This window comes from Carcharodon carcharias, chromosome 19 (assembly GCF_017639515.1).
Source record: "Carcharodon carcharias isolate sCarCar2 chromosome 19, sCarCar2.pri, whole genome shotgun sequence".
Taxonomy (NCBI): Eukaryota; Metazoa; Chordata; class Chondrichthyes; order Lamniformes; family Lamnidae; genus Carcharodon; species Carcharodon carcharias.
This window is the reverse complement of record NC_054485.1, coordinates 97,653,908-97,674,023: the sequence shown is the minus strand read 5'-3', so window position 1 is coordinate 97,674,023 and position 20,116 is coordinate 97,653,908. Positions and strand designations below refer to the sequence as shown.

Sequence of the window (20,116 nt, the reverse complement as noted above, 5' to 3'; positions counted from 1 at the left end):
TTGCATCACTTGCTGTAATATTTTAAAATGCTTTCTAAACAAATCACATGCTCTAGATAAAAACAAAAAACTGCGGATGCTGGATATCCAAAACAAAAACAGAATTACCTGGAAAAACTCAGCAGGTCTGGCAGCATCGGCGGAGAAGAAAAGAGTTGACATTTCGAGTCCTCATGACCCTTCGACAGAACTAAGTAGAAAAATCACATGCTCTGTCGAGTCACTCTCTGAGTAGTTTCTGAATTTTGAGGCAGCAATGTCTCATAAAACAATTTCAGTGGTAACCTTACCCCATGACCACAAACTAGATCGAAAGAGCTAAAAAAAGTTGATGCACTAAAAGAGTCCTTAATAACAAAGAGATAATGGATAATCTGAAATGCACGCCCTGATCATAGTTTTTGGACTATGATGTCATCTTTCCAAAGGTGTCTTCAATAGAAGTGTTACACTGTGAGGGTCCTGGATTGTTTCCAAATTATGTAATAATGAGATCAGATGGTCATAGCTTGAAACAAGAAAATTAGGAAGTGCAGGCAACACAACGACAGGAACAAGATTTTGAAATCCAGGCTGCTGAACTGTCATAGGCATTACCCACAGCTATATTGTTACCCAGGATAAATTTAACCTTTGCAAAGGACAATTATTCTGCCGTTCCAACACTCACTTCTCCTATTCTCCACTTTAAATTTACTTTCAACAATGGAATAAGTTTAGCATTTCCATGAGCCCAGATCATTACCCATCACGTGTTCCTACAATGTTCTCTCTGAACAGTAGATATCTCCATCCCATGATTGAAGATTGAGGAGCCCCGTGTCTCTTCAAATATTAACATGTTTACCTACATCATCCTGTACACATGAAAAGAGTAACACATCACACACAAAATCTCTAAACAATTCTGCAACGTGTTTCTCCAAATTCTCTTGGGTAAATTGTGAGCACTTGTCCAGTTCTCTCCCTGTCACTGATTCCTGCACTTTTACCTTAACGCAAAGAACAGTTTTTTTTTAACCCCTGTGCCTGAACCTCAGGGCCCAGAATAATCTTACTGCGTGTATTTTCCTGAACTACGACAATGCTATCAGATTTTCACTGCAATGCCCAGCACACTGACACTATGTGACCAACTTTATTACAATGAAAACGCCTCCAGTTTTGAAAAGTCACATCTACCATCAGCACCTTCCTTTTTACTCTGAGAAAAAGTTCCAGTGAATTTCCACTTATACCTTCTCTTACCTGACTATCGACCTTCATTTCGCCTCCCGAGTTTTATCTTTACTGATGTAAAAGGATGACAAAAAAGAAGTTTAGCTGAATGTACTAACTCGTAATCATCATTTATCTCTGCTCTTGTCTTACCGTTTGAAGCCTCTTTTCCACCACATGAGCTCTCAATACTGATGGAACTTAATCTTTAAATTCTTCCAAGTGAAATACTTCTGTAAGTACAGCATTTGCTGTCTCAAATTTTAATGTCCATACCACCAGTCAAAATTACTTTTTTTTACTCTTTCAAACATAATGTAAGTTTGCCCAGGCTGTTTCCTTATACTCCTAAATTCTTGCCTCAGGAACCAAATTTAGGCACTCAAAATTTCCTTATTTTAGCTACATCATAATTCATTAACATTTCTTCTGACAGTAAGCATAAACCTCATGTGCTGCACCCAACACACTGGATTGTAACAACAGCTTCAATTTTTCATGTGGCCATTTCATCTGTTTAGATATCTTCTTAAACGAAGTAGAGAATGCTTCAACATCTTTTTCCTCAAATAATGGAAAAGTTTGTACAAAGTTAAACATCTCCCACTGGGTTTTAAGTCAAAGGTGTTTCCATCATCAGAACTATCCTCAGAATCTGAGATCCCTTTTTTAACTTCCAGCCTTTTAATCTGGTGTGCCCTTTCTCGGTCCTTCTCTCTGTCCATTGCTTCTCTTTCTACATCTTTTGCTCTTTTCTGCAATTCCTGTCCACCTCCCTTTCTTTCTCCTGAATTCCACTTTCTCCCCTTGAAATGCCCTTTCCTTTCCTGCTGCCTCTGGCGCAATCTTATTTTGAGTTAAATTGCTTGTTCTAATTCAAGGTCCTTCATTTCTAACTGAAGTCTCGCCACCTCCAGTTCTCTCACTGGTGACATCTATCATGTCCAACTTTAAGTGCTGTGCTACAACTTCAATTATGTCTGCTTTCTTAGCCGCTGCAGGGAACCCCAATTGTATACTATTGGACAATTACAGTGACTTAACTTTAGTTACTTTTGTAAAACGACCAAAGTTATAACTTCAACTCCCAAACAAGTCTGCCAACTGGCAGTCTCGCCACTACAAAAAGCCTCACACCAACTCATGAATTCAAAGTGCTTCTTGTACCCGTAGCGTTAAGATTCATCAACTTCAAAAAGTAAATAAAGCAATTTCAAATACATCCCGCAAAGAATCCCCAACTATGTTAGGACACAGCCCAAGGATTCTGACATGCGGTGGTGGGAATCACTGCCCAGCGTCATCGACAGGTCGGGTGCATGATCGTAAACTGTCATCACAACAACTTGAAAATGATTCTTTGCCTCCACAACACATTGTTTCCCCTTCCCCCACCACCCCACTGCCACTGGCTGATATGATGCCTAGTGCCAATGGGGCCAGGAAATTCAGACCTAGAAATTACACAGGTAACAAAAAGTCAAAAGTAAAGGTTCTGAATCTGATTTTGTGTAGCATTTATAACAAAGTAAACAAACTGATAGCACACTTTGAAATAAATAAATATGATCTGATAGCCATTAGCGAGATGTGGCTGCAGGAGGAGAAGAATTTGGTCCAGGATATTGAAGGGTAAATGACATTCAAGAAGAATAGGAAGCAAAGTAAACGTGGAGGAATATCACTGTTAATCAAGGGTGGCAATGGTGCAATAGTTAGATATGATCTTAGTTCAGGAGATCAGGATGGAAAATCGGTTTGGGTGGAGCTGAGAAATAGTAGAGGAAAAAATCATGAGCGAGGGTGGCCTACAGGCCTCTTAACAGCAGCCACAGTGTAGGAAAAAGTTTTCAAGAGAAAATATCGTGTGATTATGATAATGGAGCTGCAATAACATGGCTGATTTTCATCTAGTCATAAACTGTAAAAATCAAATTGGCCGCAGGAGCCCAAATGGGGATTTCATAAAATGTTTTTGAGATAGTTTCTTCGAACAACACATTCTGGAACCAACCAGAGAGCACGTTGCAATACGTTTGACATTGTGCAATGTGATGTTTTAAGAAATTATGAGGATCAGGTTCGCAGGCGGGTAGTTTGATGCGGAAACAAAGAACAGGAGACTAGCTTGCTAGGATAATATTATTTTATTTTGCTTGTTTCCTACCTAGCTTACATAGGATAGAAGCCAGATCCAATACTCACAACGGGTCTGGCATAATTGACTATATACTTACTCCACGGATTACTGGAACTGGGAGCCGTCAGTTCTGTGGAGATGCTGCCTGTGACCCACGCTCAGCGATTAATGCAACCCGGAGCAGACTCCCCGAACTGGGGACTTTCCAGGCTTATATATGCGCTACTTGCCGAGTTCACTGAGTCCGCGTTGGGCACTCGTCCAACACATTGTTTAGTACTGGACATTGTTCCCATGCGGTTTCGGCTCCGACTCCCTTCAGTAGATAACAGGAAGTCTCTTAGCAACGTCTTGTGTTCAAGGTCAACTGGTGCCTGGATCCAATCTTGCATGTATTGGGACACCATGTTAACCCCTTATATTACATTCCACTGATTGGCCCAATACATGTAACGATTATACAAATACATAATAATAAGCAATACATTGTTATAACATGTACATGTTTTGTTCCAGTTGCTGCCGCACACGGCAAACATACGTACAGGTCAGTATATTACAACAGGTCAGAATCACTAAAACTCCGATTAAAATGAACAACGGAGGAAATAGGGAACGTCGTGCCGTAGTTGACAGCCCATTGAACAGATCCCACCAGTGATGGGCGGATTCCACCTCTACTACATGAGCAGCGTGTACTACCTTTTGGCCATGTATAAAGGTGGACACAGTCACCCGGGTAACATTGATTTGATGTTGTCGCAATATCTGCTTTAGCTCTTCCGAGCGATCGAGGGCCTGTTTAAAACGCTCTAGCGAGATACTCCAAGGGTGCAGCCATACCTGCCACTGCATAGTGGTGAGGTGTTGCGTTCCGCTGTAATTGGTCAATAGGTAAGTATGGTTCTGCCACCGCCATCGATAGATGCCAGTAAGGCAACCTGAAAAAGGGGTCGTCGGGAGTAAGGCATGGGCATGACTAGTGGCCACACAGAGCGTATGGGGACCAATCTGCCACATCATATCTCGGGGTGCCTCAATCATCCATTCACACAAAGCCGTGTCTTCTGTAAGGCACGGGTCTCGATATCGATCCATCAACAGACAGGCCTTTCCTTGATCCGCCTGCTCACACGCGGACAAGTCATAGGTAAGATTGGTGTCCGGACTGAACCAATTCCCTTTTGTTTTGAGAAAGTAATATCCATCAGATGTAATGACCGGCAATACGTAATATCGGCACACCGTCACAAAATCAGTTACATTCAAGGTTACAAAATGTCCTTTACACAGCGTTGCATTACACCATGTTTTGTCCGGATAGGTGTTCATCCATAATTTCTCAGATACGTTCCACACCCCTCGCCAGGCCTGAACATTAGGCGAAGTGACTATTCGTAAAAATCGTTCTTTTTGCAAATGTGCATGCAGCATTTGGATACCGCAAATTGTCCAGTTCATCTGTACAGTAAAATTTTGGAACAGCCGTTGAGTCGAATCCCACACGTCCAATTCCCATTTTAAGGAATGCAGCAAAATTCGTGCAGTCTCTTCCTGCGTCATCATGGCCGACGGCATCCATCGGCCAATAGTGTACAGGCCTTGTGCAGTTGCTTGCCCCGTACTGGATAATTTAGCACGGGTCACTTCAGAGTCTATGGCATTGGATATCCCCATTACTGTCCCTGCCCCTCCTAACAAGGTATCGTACCACGCCCGTCGTCGCCGTTTAGGGTTACATTCGGGTATGACTGGCAGTCGGACTTGCCAATGTACATTGGTTTGTGCGGCGGTGCTGGCCATGGTCTGACAAGTCGACGCTATAGGGGCCAGGTGCGTGTGGTGTACCTTTGGTACAGTTGTTACAACATCGCATACCCCACAGTTAGTGCTGTCACCGACACATATTCTAACGTCAAATAACGATGTCGTCGAAGGCGGTTGATGTTTCGGGATACGAGACTCTTTCCTGATCAACCAGTCCATTGGGCCTCTGCCAGTAATTGGCGTCCCATTGGTAATCTTCATTTCTTGGTTGGTGATAATAGTAGTCCATTCAATACCACCCTCATGACATTGTCCTTGGGAACACATATTCACCCAGGTGTGAATAGTCAGTACACAGCCCGGGGCCACTGTGGTGTTTGCGTCTTCAAAAATGCCTTTGCACTGATATAACGTGCAATTGCTGGTGATAGTCATAATGTCACATTGTTGCCCGGAGGGGCATGTAAAATTGTCCTGCCTTCGCTCTTGGTCACTGGTTTCCCAGCTGACGATCTGCCCCAGAGCGCCGGCCTCGTGCTTTACTTTCGACCCGGGTCTTGACATACTCCGACCCAGGATTCCAACAGTCCATAGCACGTTCAGGGCCCACCACCATGCCATGATCCGGATCTATGGTGACGAGAAGACGTGGGCTCATGTTTCTCGGAGGTAGCATTGGTTTGCCGGCACATTATGCCAGGCTGAGTCCCCTGGATACATTATTGTCACCAGACTATCCTTCCCTTGGGCGATTATTTCTGCCGGTTTTGGAGGGCCATTTGGCTGACGTACCCAGACTTTAGCCCCTTTTACATCAGTTGATCCGAAACCCCCGGTTCCCCGCTCGGTTATTTTTGTAGGGGCCCCCGTCTCCTCCACAGCGGACATGTCACAGGGTTTAATTACCAGTTGGGCGATCTTATCCCCCTTATTAACTACGTAGGGCTCGGTGGTGATGTTGACTAGGATAACCCCAATCTCTCCCTGATAGTCTGCGTCAATAACTCCACCCATAACATCGATCCCTTTCAGTGATAACCCAGATCGTGGGAGAATGTGTCCGTAAGTCCCGGAAGGGCAAACTAATCCCAAGCCGGTTTTAACCGCCGTGGGAACTTGGGGCACCAACGTTCGGGTGGTCAAGGCCCGCAAATCAAGTCCCGCCGATGCCGGGGTGGCTCGGACTGGCAGTTCCGCTTCTGCATCGAATTTCCACATTTTAATGGGACGCGCCTCGGGCGTGTCACATACCTTTATCATCCTATTTAAGGGTGTAACCCCATTCCCCAATGGGCGATTGTTAATTTGTTTCACCACCCGGATGAGGTTCTTTTTCCAATTTGTCAAATCATTTGCCCCCCCCGCCTTCCGGAGGGAGGACTTCAAGATCCCATTCATTCGTTCAATCAGTCCCGCTGCTTGCGGATGATACGGCACATGGTATATCCATTCGACATGGTTATCGTTGCACCATTGCTTTATCCGCCCTCCTGTAAAGTGCGAACCGTTGTCGCTCTGGACCTGCATAGGCATCCCATAGAATTGTTCTATCATATCTAAACATCGCAGGGTTGCCTGCTGATTATTATGGCGACAAGGATGGGTCACCAGGACCCCGGACATGGTGTCCACTGCTGTGCAAATGTGCCTACATCCCTGGGACGTGGGCAATGGGCCCACGAAGTCCATCTGCCAGCTTTGGCCGGGGCTTTCTCCTCGGTGAATGTGTCCCATCATATGCTGAGGCACTCCCTGTCTTTGGTGTTGGCATTGCTCACACTGATTCACTGCCGTTTTTACATCATCTACTAGTAGGTCTATGCCCCGATCCCGGGCCCATTGTAGAGTCCCTTGTACCCCCCAATGCCCAGCCTTTTGGTGTGCCCATCTGGCTAGATCCACCGAGGTGTCCCTTTGTACTACCATGGCTCGAACTATGCCGTCCACATATCGGTTGTGAAGGGCCTCGGCGTCGTTTCGGGACGTATGGGCATCTACATGTGTGATGAATATCCTCAAATGTTGAGCTTTCTCCCAAATTTCCTCCCACAGCGGCTTACCCCATACTTCCCGACTTTGGATCATCCACTGATTGGTCTGCCATGTAGGCATCCACTGAGTCATTCCATTAACTACTGACCAGGAGTCGGAAAATAGATGTACCCCAATAATTCCGGCCTGCATAATTACCATATGCACCGCCTTGAGCTCGGCCCACTGACTACTCTTCCCCTCTCCCAATTCTTCCAAGGTGATCCCTTGCTTGGGATTATACGCAGCGGCCTTCCACCTACGCCGTCCTGACTTCCATTGTGCCGAGCCGTCCACAAACCAAGCGGTGGCTTGCTCTTCCGACGTCAGCTCGTCGTACCTTTTCCCAAGTTTCACAGGTGATTCAGTATATTCAATCACCTCAAACCTCACTTCCCCTCCCTCGGGGGCCTCCGCCACTTGCTCATGTAAGACTGACACCCCCTTCTGCCCAGTCTTCACTCTTTCTGACACATACCATTTCCATTTGATGATACTACTTTCTTGGGCCGTCCCTATCCTATGTGTAGTGGGATCACTCATTACCCACGGGAGAATGGGTATGGCCGTTCTCATAATCACTTCGTGTCCCGCTGTCAGGGCCTCGGTTTCCACCAAGCTCCAGTAGCAGGACAACAGTTGTTTCTCAAAGGGGGTGTACCTCCCCCCCGCCGGGGGTAGTTTCCGAGACCAGAACCCCAACGGCTTTCTTACGCGTCCTTGTTTTTGCCATAGACTCCAATTTGCATAGTCTCCCTGTGCCGAAACCTGCAATTCGACCGGTCCTGACTGTATTTTTCCCAAAGATACTGCTTGCTGTATCGCTTGTTTGGCCATCTCGAAGGCGAGTTGATGGTTATTAGTCCATTCAAACTCTGCCTTCTTCCTGGTAATTTGGTATAATGGCCTCAGTATCTGTCCCAAATGTGGTATATGTTGCCTCCAAAAGCCAAATAGTCCGATAAATTGCTGTACGTCCTTTTGCGTGTGAGGAACTGCAAAGGCCTGAATCTTATCCCTGGCCTTCCCGGTAACTTCTCGTTCCCCTTTATTCCAAATTATCCCCAGGAACTTCACGGTCTGGGAAGGCCCTTGTATCTTTGCCGGGTTGATTTCCCATCCATACCCCTTCATGTGTTGGACTAATGCGTCCAACAGTGTTTGTATCTGGGCCTGCCCACTACCTTGTATCATTATATCGTCAATATAGTGGGAAATCATTACATGGTCCGGCACTTCGAACCTTGCCAAATGTTCCGCCACTATCCTATGACATATGGTGGGGCTATGCAGATAGCCTTGAGGCAACCGTGTGAACGTGAACTGTCTACCTTCCCACGTGAAGGCGAACTGTTCCTGTCTATCCTCGGGAATTGGGATAGTAAAGAAGGCATTGGCTAGATCAATCACTCCGTACCAAGTACCGGGGTGATGTTGTATTCGTCCTATAATGGTAACGGCGTCAGGCACCGCCGCCGTCAGGGCAGGGGTATGGCGGTTCAACTGCCGATAATCCACCGTCATTCGCCAGGATCCATCAGCCTTATGGACCGGCCACAACGGGTTATTCCAGGCCGTTGTACACGTTTTCAACACCCCCGCTTCTAAATAGTCCTTAATGGTGGCGGAGATCTCTTTGTGTCCGCCGGGAATTCTGTACTGTCGTAGGCTAATCACTTTTTCGGCTATTGGGATGGGGAAGGGATCCATTTTCACCTTTCCCACCAACACCGTACGGCAGTGTATCAAGGTTCCAAATTCAAATTTACCGTGTCGCAGGTATAGAGTTAGCCCTGCCAGCACGTCCATTCCTAGGATCCACTCACGGACCGGCGTTATAATTACAGAGTGGGTCCTAATCGGCATTGCCCCTATTCTCAGGGGCAATTGCACCATTTTTCCCTCTATCAAATTTCCTCCCAATCCCACTAAAGTGACTGGGGTCCCTTTAAACTTATGGGGAGTTCCATGGATTAGGGTGGCCTCCGCCCCTGTGTCCACTAGAGCCATAACCGTCTGAACAGATTTGCGCCAGTAAATGGTCACTGCCACATGCGGTCTAATGTCGTCGGCTGACCATTGGCTCATTTGTGGGCAAATCTTCGGGGCTTGGCCCGATCCCTATTGGTCCTCCCATTCGTCCTCTTCTGACAACGCCGGGTACAGGCGCTTAGCACCCCTTCCTCTCTTATTTTTCCCCTTCTTATTCGCATTGCGAGTGCGCCGATCTACCTTGCAACATTCCCTGTAAGGGGTTGTCACCTCTCCTTCCTCCTCCTCGGAGGACTCCCACTGTGGTCGGGTGGGGGTTCACGGAGCGCGGGCGCTTTCGCTCACTCTTCCGCTTACTAGACGACAAATGTGTGATCGCCCGCCCCGCTAATTCCGTTAGTGCTGCTATTTCTGCCTTTAGTTTTATAATTTCTTGTCTTAACACGGAGGCATCCCCGCTACTGAGCCCCTGCTCATGCTTAAGGGTTGCTATTTCAGCCTCCAACTTCTGACGCCTGTCAGACTGCTGCTTACAAGCCGCCGCACAAGCCCACATCCGCCTCTGGATCCCTGGCAAGGGGTTCCTTGAGGGGACCGGGATTTTCTCAAGGGTGGACAGCAGCGACCCTGGGGTGGTTCCTACGCCTTCGGCCTCCCAGTTTTCCGGTCGCCCCCCACCCTTCCGCAAACAGGCCGCTACACTATGCCACGGCCCTTGCCATCCTGGGACCGCAACCGCCTCGGCCTGCCCTTCTGGTTTCTTATTCCTTTTCCCAAACATTGTTTCGCATCAAAATCCCTCCTCAATTGCGATTGATCCTGCCGACTACGCCAAAATGTTTTAAGAAATTATGAGGATCAGGTTCGCAGGCGGGTAGTTTGATGCGGAAACAAAGAACAGGAGACTAGCTTGCTAGGATAATATTATTTTATTTTGCTTGTTTCCTACCTAGCTTACATAGGATAGAAGCCAGATCCAATACTCACAACGGGTCTGGCATAATTGACTATATACTTACTCCACGGATTACTGGAACTGGGAGCCGTCAGTTCTGTGGAGATGCTGCCTGTGACCCACGCTCAGCGATTAATGCAACCCGGAGCAGACTCCCCGAACTGGGGACTTTCCAGGCTTATATATGCGCTACTTGCCGAGTTCACTGAGTCCGCGTTGGGCACTCGTCCAACACATTGTTTAGTACTGGACATTGTTCCCATGCGGTTTCGGCTCCGACTCCCTTCAGTAGATAACAGGAAGTCTCTTAGCAACGTCTTGTGTTCAAGGTCAACTGGTGCCTGGATCCAATCTTGCATGTATTGGGACACCATGTTAACCCCTTATATTACATGTGACAACCATAATTAATGGCCTCAGAGTTAAGGCACCCCTAGGTAGCAGCGACCACAATATGATTGAATTTTACATCCAGTTTGAAAGGGAGAAGTGAGTCGAAGATGAGTATTTTTAATTCAATTAAGGGCCACTATGTGGACGTGAAAGCTGAGCTAGCTGAAGTGAACCAGTGTACTAGGCTGGGGATAGTTCAAGAAAGGAGCAGTGGCATTTATTTCAGTGTATATCTGAGATTAATCAGAAAAATTATACTCCTGCTATGAAGAGAAAAATGTACAGGGAGAACCCCGCATCCGTGGTTAAGTACCGAAGTTCAGGAAAGCATCAAACTTAAGGAAATACTGTAAATGCACAAACATGAGTGGCAGGTCAGATGATTGTCCAGAATATAAATAATTGCAGAGAATGAGTGAAATATTAATCAGGAGAAATAAATTCGAGTATGAGAGGAATCTAGCAAGAAAGATAAAAACAGAAAACAATTTTTAAGGTATTTAAACGAAAACAGCGGGTAAAATGATTGTTGTTCCCTGAGAGGGTGAGAATGCGGAGTTAATAGCAGATAATAAAGAAATGGTGGATGGAGTGAACAAGTATTTTGCTTCTGCCTTCACTATAGATGATAGAAAAATACTTCCAGTAATAGCTGTAAATCAGGATGTCGAGAGGAGAGAGGAACTTCATGAAATTACAATTGCTCATGAAGCAGCAATGAGCAAACTGATGGAGGTGCTCGCTGACAAGTCTATGTGCCCAGACAGACCTCATCGTAGGCTCTTAAAAGAGGTGGCTAATAAGGTAGTAGATCCGTTGGTGCTAATTTTCAAAGATCACCTAGATTCTGGAAAGTTCCATCAGACTGGGAAGTAGCACATATGGCCCCTCTATTCAAGAAGGGAAGGAGGGAGAAAGCAGGAAACTATAGGCCAGCTAGCTTGGTGTTTGTCGTGTGGAACGTGCTGGAGTTATTTATTCATGAAGTTATAGCTGGGCACTTAGAAAAGCTCAAAATAATTGGGAAGAGTCAGTATGGTTTTGTGAAAGAGAAATCATGTTTAACAAATTTACTGATCTTTGAACGATTAACATGTGCTGTAGAGCAAGGGGAGCGTGTAGAGGTAGTGTACTTGGATTTCCAGAAGGTGTTAGATAAGTTGGCATATGAAAAAGTATGGTGCAATATAAATGTTCATGGTGTAGGGGTAACACATTAGCCTGGATGGTATATTAGCTGGCTGTCAGAAAGCAGAGATGATGCAGAAGAATGTTTTCTCTCCAAGTTCTCCTCCAAGCCACTCATCACACTGACTGCTCAATATATTGCCATTCATTCACTGTTAATGGGTCAAAATCCTAGAACTCCCTCCCTAACAGCACATGGGCTGCCGTGGTTCAAGAAGGCAGCTAATCGCCACCACCTCAAAAGGCAATTAGGATTGTGAAATAAATGCTTCCCTGGCCAAAGATGCTCGCATCCTGATAGTGCATTTTTTAAAATGGGTCTTTGTTTCCATGGCAGTATGTGTCTCGTGGAGCACCACAGAGGTCTGTCCTCCAGCCATAATTTTTACATCTGATTTCAATGACTTAGGTGGGGGGAGTGAAGGCATGGCAGCTAAATTTGTAGATGACACTAAAGTTTGTTATAAATCAGTAGAGGCCATGATTTTATGGAACCTCCCACCCGGCAAGATGGTAAGGTTCCACCGAACTAAATGGAGATTTAAATAGCTCACTGCATCTGATGGGGATAGACACTCCCTGGTTGGAGTCGTACCTTGGAAAAAGAAAATTGGCGTGGTTGTTGCAGCTCAGTTGGACATCAGTCACCTCAGCTCCAAGACATCATTGCAGATGCTCTTCACGGTAGTGCCCAGGCCCAACTACTCTTCAGCTCCTTCAACAATGACTTTCCTTCCATCATATCGTCAGAAGTGTGGATGTTCACGGATGATTGCAAGATGTTCAGCACCATTCACGACTCCTCAGATAATCAATCAGTCCATGTTCAAATTCAGCAAGACCTCGACAATATCCAGAATTTGACTGACAAATGACATTTGCACCACACAATTGCCAGGCAATGATGATCTCCAAAAAGAGAGAATCCAACCATCACTCCTTGATATTCAATGACATTACCTTCACCGAATCACCCATTATCAACATCCTGTGGGTTACATTGACCAGAAGCTGAGCTGGACTAGACATATAAATACTGTCGCTAAAAGAGTAGGTCAGAGGCCCGGGATCCTGCAATGAGAAATCTGCCTCCTCGCTCCCGAAAAAAAAAGTGTCCACCATCTACAAGGACCAAGTCAGGAGTGTGATGTAATACTCCTCTCATGCCTGGGTGACTGCAGCTCCCACAGCATTGAATCAGCCTGACACCGCCCAGCACAAAGCAGCCCGCTTGATTGGCACCAAACCCACAAACATTCACTCTCTCCACCATCGACTGACAATAGCAGCAATGCATAACATCTACAGGATGCAATGCAGGAATTCACCAAGGCTCCTTCGACAGCACCTTCCAAGTCCACCACCATTACCCACTAGATGGACAAGGGCAGCAGATACATGGGAACATCACCATCAGGAAGTTTCCTGCACATCAGCCACCATCCTAACTTGGAAATATGTTGCCGTTCCTTCACTGTAGTTGGGCTAAATCCCTGAAACCCCCTTCCTAACGGCACTGTGGAAATGCTTACACCACATGGAATCCAACGGTTGAAGAAGGCAGCTCACCATAGGCTTCCCAACGTCACGGAGTGATGTGAACTAGATGATGGCCTAGCCAGAGAATTCCACATTCCCTGAATTAATAACCAAAACCATAAAGATGCCACCCTGAATTCCTTACAGACTGCAGAAGAATTATTCCCAATGACTTCTCTACAACAATGAGATGGAAACTTTGCATTGTACTTCTGATACCTGTACCTACATGCACCAAAATATATGTTTCTCTATTATGTCAAGCACCAATGGGGATCTTGGTCCGCAACCCATTTGCATCTAAATGGGGAATTAAAATATGTTTTGAAGTCACCATGGTGTGCCCTACAACAGCATTATTACAATGTCATGACAAACAGGAAAGAGGAAGATCTGGTGTTATGGAAGGATAAGAAAGAATACAAGCCCCTGCCTCAGTCAAGCCAGTCAAATGGCACCATGCTAGACAACACGAACATATGTTTATTTTAAATTTACTTATGTTCATTCATTAAATAATGTAAGGATGAGAACAATTGGACATTTCACAATATTCGTCATCGCTCCCGGAATCTTCACTGGGTCAAAGCGTAAATGCGTTTTTTTTTTGCCGGAGCTCAAATAATTCAACAGAGGTGTGATTCTAATCACCAAATAAAGTGAATTCGAGCCTTGCAATACATTTATCTTCGTGACACCGGTGCAGATGTGTATTATTGTGATGGGTGCCAACAACACAGTGCAACTGCAGGAGATGGTGAAGAGCAGAATGAAGAATGCTATTCGGTCCTTCATCTCGGGATCACGCCTGGCCTCCCCAGTTTTGCAGCTCTTCAGGGCTTTGCAAACTGAACTGGCCATTAAGATATGCCTGAGCGTGAGTTAATTCAACAGCAACGTCAATGGGAATGGAATTATTGGAGTGGAGAAATTTCAAATTTATTTATAAGCTATCCATTCCGGTGAAGCTGAATACCATGTTACTGTGCAGCAGCCAAACTGCCTACCGTCAGCAATAATGTGTGTCTCTTACTGGAAATAAACCGGTATATTAATGAAAAACCTGAGTACACACTCTGCAATGATGATCACAATGACAATGCTTTCTGTGCAGCATTTCTTTTCAGATCCTGACAACAAATGGCTATGAAACTGTCATAGGCAAATAATACTGTAAACCAGACAGAGCGTTGGGCTCTAACTACCTACAGAAAGGCAGTGAAATGACATGCGTGTGGGTAACTCAGGAATGAGTCGTGAAAATGATACTTAAACAGCTACAATAAGGGTAAACACCATTCCATCTGCAAATGCCATGGCCACCATTTCACACGTGATTCCTTCAGAGCGACCACAATTTCACTGGGTCCAGAGCACAAATTACATCAAATTCAATGTAAAAAAACGCACATGAAGAACAGGAAAATTACGAAGAAATAGTTCAGCAATCCAAAATCACACCTGCTTGAAATAGCATAGTTCTGAATTATGAGACCAGAGAACTGTTAATGAGACTCTTTCCCTCATATATCCTTGGGTGATGTAGATAGTCAGCATGCGCAAGATGGTGCAAAGCTCGCACCCTCTTTGCTGATGACTTTGCTAACCCCAACCGAGAAAAATAAAATATATGTATGATTAAAATTACTGGAGATTGTCCTCTAGTTTAATGAGTGTAAATTACTGTGACAAATTAAAGATTGTTTAACAAGCATTTGAGGGACACTTTACTGCTGAGAAGCTTTCACATTCTGTTAAGGTCAGGGACACAGTGAGCGAGAGCAGTCAGTTGACGGACATCTTTCTTTCAAATTCTGTCTCAAATGCTGTCATTTCAAACTTTGGATCGAATAGATCACGGTATGGGGTCTAATGTATCATAATTGATTAAGAGTTGGTTAACACAGAGAAGGCAGAACGTCGGGATTAATGGGTCATTTTCGGGTTGCAAAGACTCAATTAGTGGAGTGCCACAAGGATCACTTTCTTAGGTCTTCAAATATTTACCATCTCTATTAATGACTGAGGAGGGTCCAGGGTGTAATGTATCCACATTTGCTGATGATACAAAATCAGGCGGGAGGCCATGAGGTGCTGAGGACAGAAGGAATCTGCAAGGGGATACAGGCAGGTTGAGTGAGTGCACAAGAATTTGGCAGATGCAATTTCATGTAGTAAACTGTGAGGTCAAGCACTTTGATAGGAAGAACCAAAAGACAGGCTATTATTTAAATAGAGAGAAACTTCAAGAAAGGGCAGAACAGAGGGATTTTGATTTTCTTGTGTATAAAACACAAAAAAGCATGCAGATACAGCAGTTAAAGAAGAAGGTGAATGGAATGATGACCGGTGTTGCCAGGGAGTTAGGGGATTCAAAAATACGGAAGTCTTGTTACAACTGTGCAAGGTGTTGGTGAGGCCGAACTCAGTCAGGCTTTGATACCAAGGCACTTCGTAACAGTTGCTCTTTCACACACAAACGCATCCCTGGGGAGGCTGAGCTCTTTCACAAGGTCGTGCATTAGCTATAGGTCTTCAAACAAACAAATTAGAACTCTTTTCTTTTGCAAAATACTTTTGAAAATATGTTGCACGATTACCTGATAGAGCAATGCAGAAACCACAGCGGCATTGGTAACTCGGACCAACAGACTCAGAAGAAGGGCCGTTCGGTCTCGAAACGTTAACTGTTTCTCTCTCCACAGATGCTGTTAGACCTGCTGAGTTTTTACAGCATTTTCTCTTTTTGTTTCAGATTTCCAGCATCCGCGGTATTTTATTTGTATCCAACAGATTCCCCGCCCTGATTCTGTCATTACGCTCCTGAGACAGCTGGTGTTTGGTCTTGGCCTTAGTTCTGCGAAGGACCCAGCACTTCAGCTATTGCATCGAAACATGTAATCCAGGGGGAAAATGGGGTGAATGAAACCTGAATCCATCCGTTAGTGCAGCACAAATTGTCCGAGATATCAGCAAAAACTCTAATAGTGTTCCAATAAGTCGCATTGACCACTCGAGGCAGAACATCGAAACTGGCAAGGAAATAAAACTGAGTGATCACTCCTGACCTGTTGCTAATAGATTATAAATAGAGCACGGAGAGTTAGAAGGTGAGTTACTCGTCGCAGATTTCCCTGTCTCACCTGTTCTTTTAGTGACAGAGTGACGTTCAAAATGGGCGATATCTGACCGCCCTGATTTTCCGTTCCATTGGCTTCGGGAGGAGTTAAGTTCAGCAGAGTTGAATAAGCAGAGATTAATTTAATATCCAATGTTATATGGGCCAAGTTTTAACTCATTCAAATCCTTTTCACTTCGACAAGGTTAACACCAGATATCACCCATTTTATACTTTACTCTGTAATTAAAAGTGTAGGTGAGGCTGGGAATTCTGCGACGAGTAACTCACCTTCGAACTCTCCGAAACCTATTCATCACCTATGAGGAACAAGTCAGAAGTGTGATGGAATACTTTATTTTTATACTGTATTTTTACATAGTTGTATTCAGTGGTTCTCCACTGACTGACACTATTGAGTCAGAAAACGTTGGTTACATGTCCCACTTCAGGGAGCTGAAACTTAGAGGCAGGGCTGAGGAGGTACCGCAGGATTGGGTGTGGTGGGGTTGGCGTTTGGGTGGCATGAGGCGTATGTTTTGAATGGGACGTTAACTTATATAATGGATGCCAATGTCTCAATTCAATTGTGTTACTGAGTCCATCTGACATTTGCAATTGTCACAGATTTTATTTGAAATAAATCAAGTTGTTTTTGCATGGCGGAGCTAAGTTTGAACTTTACGATGGCATTAATGGGGAAAGCTGTAGATGTGGAGACCGATTCGTTAACTCACGTTCATTGCCCTGCAAGAGAATAACCTTCCTGGAAATAATGGCAATTTTATCATTTGGCGACAGACTGGGGCTGATGTTAACCCTGTGGAAGTGAAAAGGATTTGAATAAGTTACAATTGGGTCCATGTAACATTGGATATTAAATTAACCTCTGATTATTCAATTCTGCTGAAATCAACTCACCATGAAGCCAGTGGAATGGAAAATCATGGTGGTCAGACATCACGCAAATTACACTACCACCGAAAGTTAATATTACCCCCAATAAGTTAAACACTTTCCCAATTTGCTTGATGCAGTGACATTGGGAGTGAACTGGAAATCCTACGTTAATGTGTTATCCAATTGTTCTGGTGTAAAATGGCTGATATCGATTTGACCATTCATTATACACAGCACCAGCTGTCCCCATCCATTCATTTCGATGGAAAAGGAAACTGGATGTGTCAGATGATAAGTGGATGGCTCCCGGAACATGCACTTAAAAGTCGACCAAGGTTGAAATCTGCCTCCTTATCAAAATCCCTATCATAAGAGACCTTAAGGCAGAGGAGCAGAAACTAGGCCATTCGGCCCATCGACACTGCTCCGGCATTCAGTCATGCCTGATAGGTTTTTCAACCCAATTCTACCGCCTTCTCCCTGTAACCTCTGATCCCCTTACCAAGCAAGAGCCTGTCTGTCTCGTGCATCCTAACCCCTGAATTCCAGGGAGCTCTCTTTGCACTGCTCTGCTGAATTTTTGTTATATTTCAAGTTCTTGCAATTCTTCCAGTGAGCCTAATGTCAGTTCTGTTTCTTTTCCAAGGAAAACATGGACTTTGCAATGGGATCCCTCACTGTAGACAGCCAAGGAATTGGGAGACATAATGGTCCACATACTAAGCGTTATTGTGGGCCAAATCATTAAATATTTTCTCCCAGATTCATTCTTGCACTCACTTTTTCATGTGGTTTTAGTGCCCTCATACAAGGGATAGATATCAACAACCTGTTTGGATCACAATGTACTTGACCTTTGACAACTTCATGTCAATTTGTTGTCACGCACGTACAGTTTATCATGGACATCCAGAAGTTGCTTCCAGTGACTTTCTGTTCCCCAATTGCCAAACTGTCAAGAACTCCCGTGATTATTCTCACCGAAAACCCTTTGAAAAATACATACTGCTGGTTGAATAAGTTGCAGCTGTGCTTTTAATTGTTTTCTAATTTCACAGTTGCTGCTGAACAGCCACGTTACTTCCGCAAAACTAAATACATAATTGAGGAGCTTGAGATTTCTTCGTCATGACAAAAATCCACATGTTCTAAAATAATGCTTGGTAAGGTTTTTTTTTTGTGGTATTTCAGGTGTTAGCTTAATCCCATATGTATGTCCCAGGCATTTATTATGCTCAGCAATAGTTTAATGAAAAGTGTACAATTCCGTGCATTTCACTTCCAGCTTTGCTCTCTATGAGAACACTTAAAAGCGATTACCTGCTTCCCCTGCTTTATGGCATCATTATTGTTGGAAGCCGGGAGATCCCCAGATTTGGCAACTGATTCAAAGTGACATTGGGAAATGGGAAATCCACGCCACAGAGATTATCGTCGCTTCGTGGCTGACTGTGAAATCCGCGCCAATACTTAAGGGGAATGAAAAGGGTTAATGTAGATCCTTTATATGGCATTGCTGACTATTAGGAAACAAAGCAGTTAAGGATTTCCATTGAGCAGGTTTAAATGAAAGTTCTGTACCTTCAGGAATTTGCATTGGATTATTACGACACAGAAGGAGGCCATTCCCCCATCGAATTCATGCCAGCTCTCTATGAGCAATGCTACCAGTCCCATTCCCCCACTCTTTCCCCATAGTCCTATGAGTACATTTCGATCAGTGCCCATACAATTTCCTTTTGAAATCATTCACTGCCTCCACTTCCACCACTCTGTTAGGAAGCAAGGTCCAGGTCATTAGCACTCTCTGTGTAAAATCGTTGTTCCTCACATTCCACCACCCCATCCCACCCTGCACATTTCCCAAGACACTAAATCTATTCCCCTACTCCAAATATTGTCAACTAATTGGAAGAAATTTTTTAAAATCTAACAACCTGAACTTCCGGAATCTTGCACACTTCTATTGAATGTCCACTTAAACGCCTTTGTTGCAAACAGAACAAACCCATCTCCTCCAAACTAACCTTCGAGCTAACATCCCTCATTCCGGGAACCATTTTTCTAAATCTCCACTGCACCCTTGCAAAGACGCGCACATCCTTCCTAAAGTGTGGTGAACAGGACTGGTCTCAAAACTAAAGTTGGGACCTAAACAGAGCTTTAGACAGGTTCAGCTTATCGCTCTATTTCAATATCAATGATTTATATCCATCAGACAAAGCACCATTCTGAGCATTGACCTTTGTTAACACTGGCATCCTGCAGATTGATAAACAGCCACAATTCACTCCTGTCTGTCTTTAAGTCAAGTTGCATCCATGCGGATGGTGGCCCTCCTTTTCCATGAGCCTCAACTTTGTTATGCAGCCTTTTCCATGGTGCTTTGTTAAAGGCATTTTTGAAATCATAATAGACAACTTCAATTACATTTCCCTCATCAAACTTTTCTGTTGCTCTTAAAAATCGATAGATTAGCCAAGCACCATCTTCCTTATACATATATATACTGACTTTCCTGAACTAACTCAAAGCCCTACAAGTGCCTGTTAATCTTTTATCTGATTATTTTTCTAAAACAGTACTGACGACTGATGTTGAACTCATTGCCTGCCGTTACTCCAAATGATCATACGCGCTATCTTGAATAATGGTGTTATGTTTGCCGATCTCCAATCCTCTGGCACCTGCCCTATGTCAAGGGAAGATTGGAAGATTATGGCACCCCCTTCTGTTATGTGCACTCGCACTTTCTTTAACAAACTGGGATAGAAGTTCTGAAAGAGGGTCATATTGAACTTGAAACTTTAACTTTGTTTCTCTTTCCGTGCTCAGCGCCGGACCTGCTGATTTTGCCAAGCACTTTCTGTTTTTA

The 20,116-nt window shown here is 44.5% G+C and overlaps 1 protein-coding gene across 1 annotated transcript; it reads right to left on the bottom strand.

Annotated features, from left to right (window-relative positions):
* Nucleotides 1-3,346: 3,346 nt before the first annotated feature.
* LOC121291601 lies at nucleotides 3,347-10,370 on the bottom strand. Its single transcript, XM_041213032.1, has 2 exons — nucleotides 10,168-10,370; nucleotides 3,347-5,755 (listed from the first exon to the last, which is right to left on the bottom strand). The coding sequence occupies exon 2, from the start codon at nucleotides 5,744-5,746 to the stop codon at nucleotides 3,848-3,850; it is 1,899 nt and encodes a 632-aa protein (XP_041068966.1). The 5' UTR covers nucleotides 5,747-5,755; nucleotides 10,168-10,370; the 3' UTR covers nucleotides 3,347-3,847.
* Between the last annotated feature and the right edge of the window lie 9,746 nt (nucleotides 10,371-20,116).

Bases quoted from the DNA above. Each gene is read 5' to 3' on its own strand.
- LOC121291601 (XM_041213032.1), bottom strand. From the start codon at position 5,746: ATGGCATGGTGGTGGGCCCTGAACGTGCTATGGACTGTTGGAATCCTG.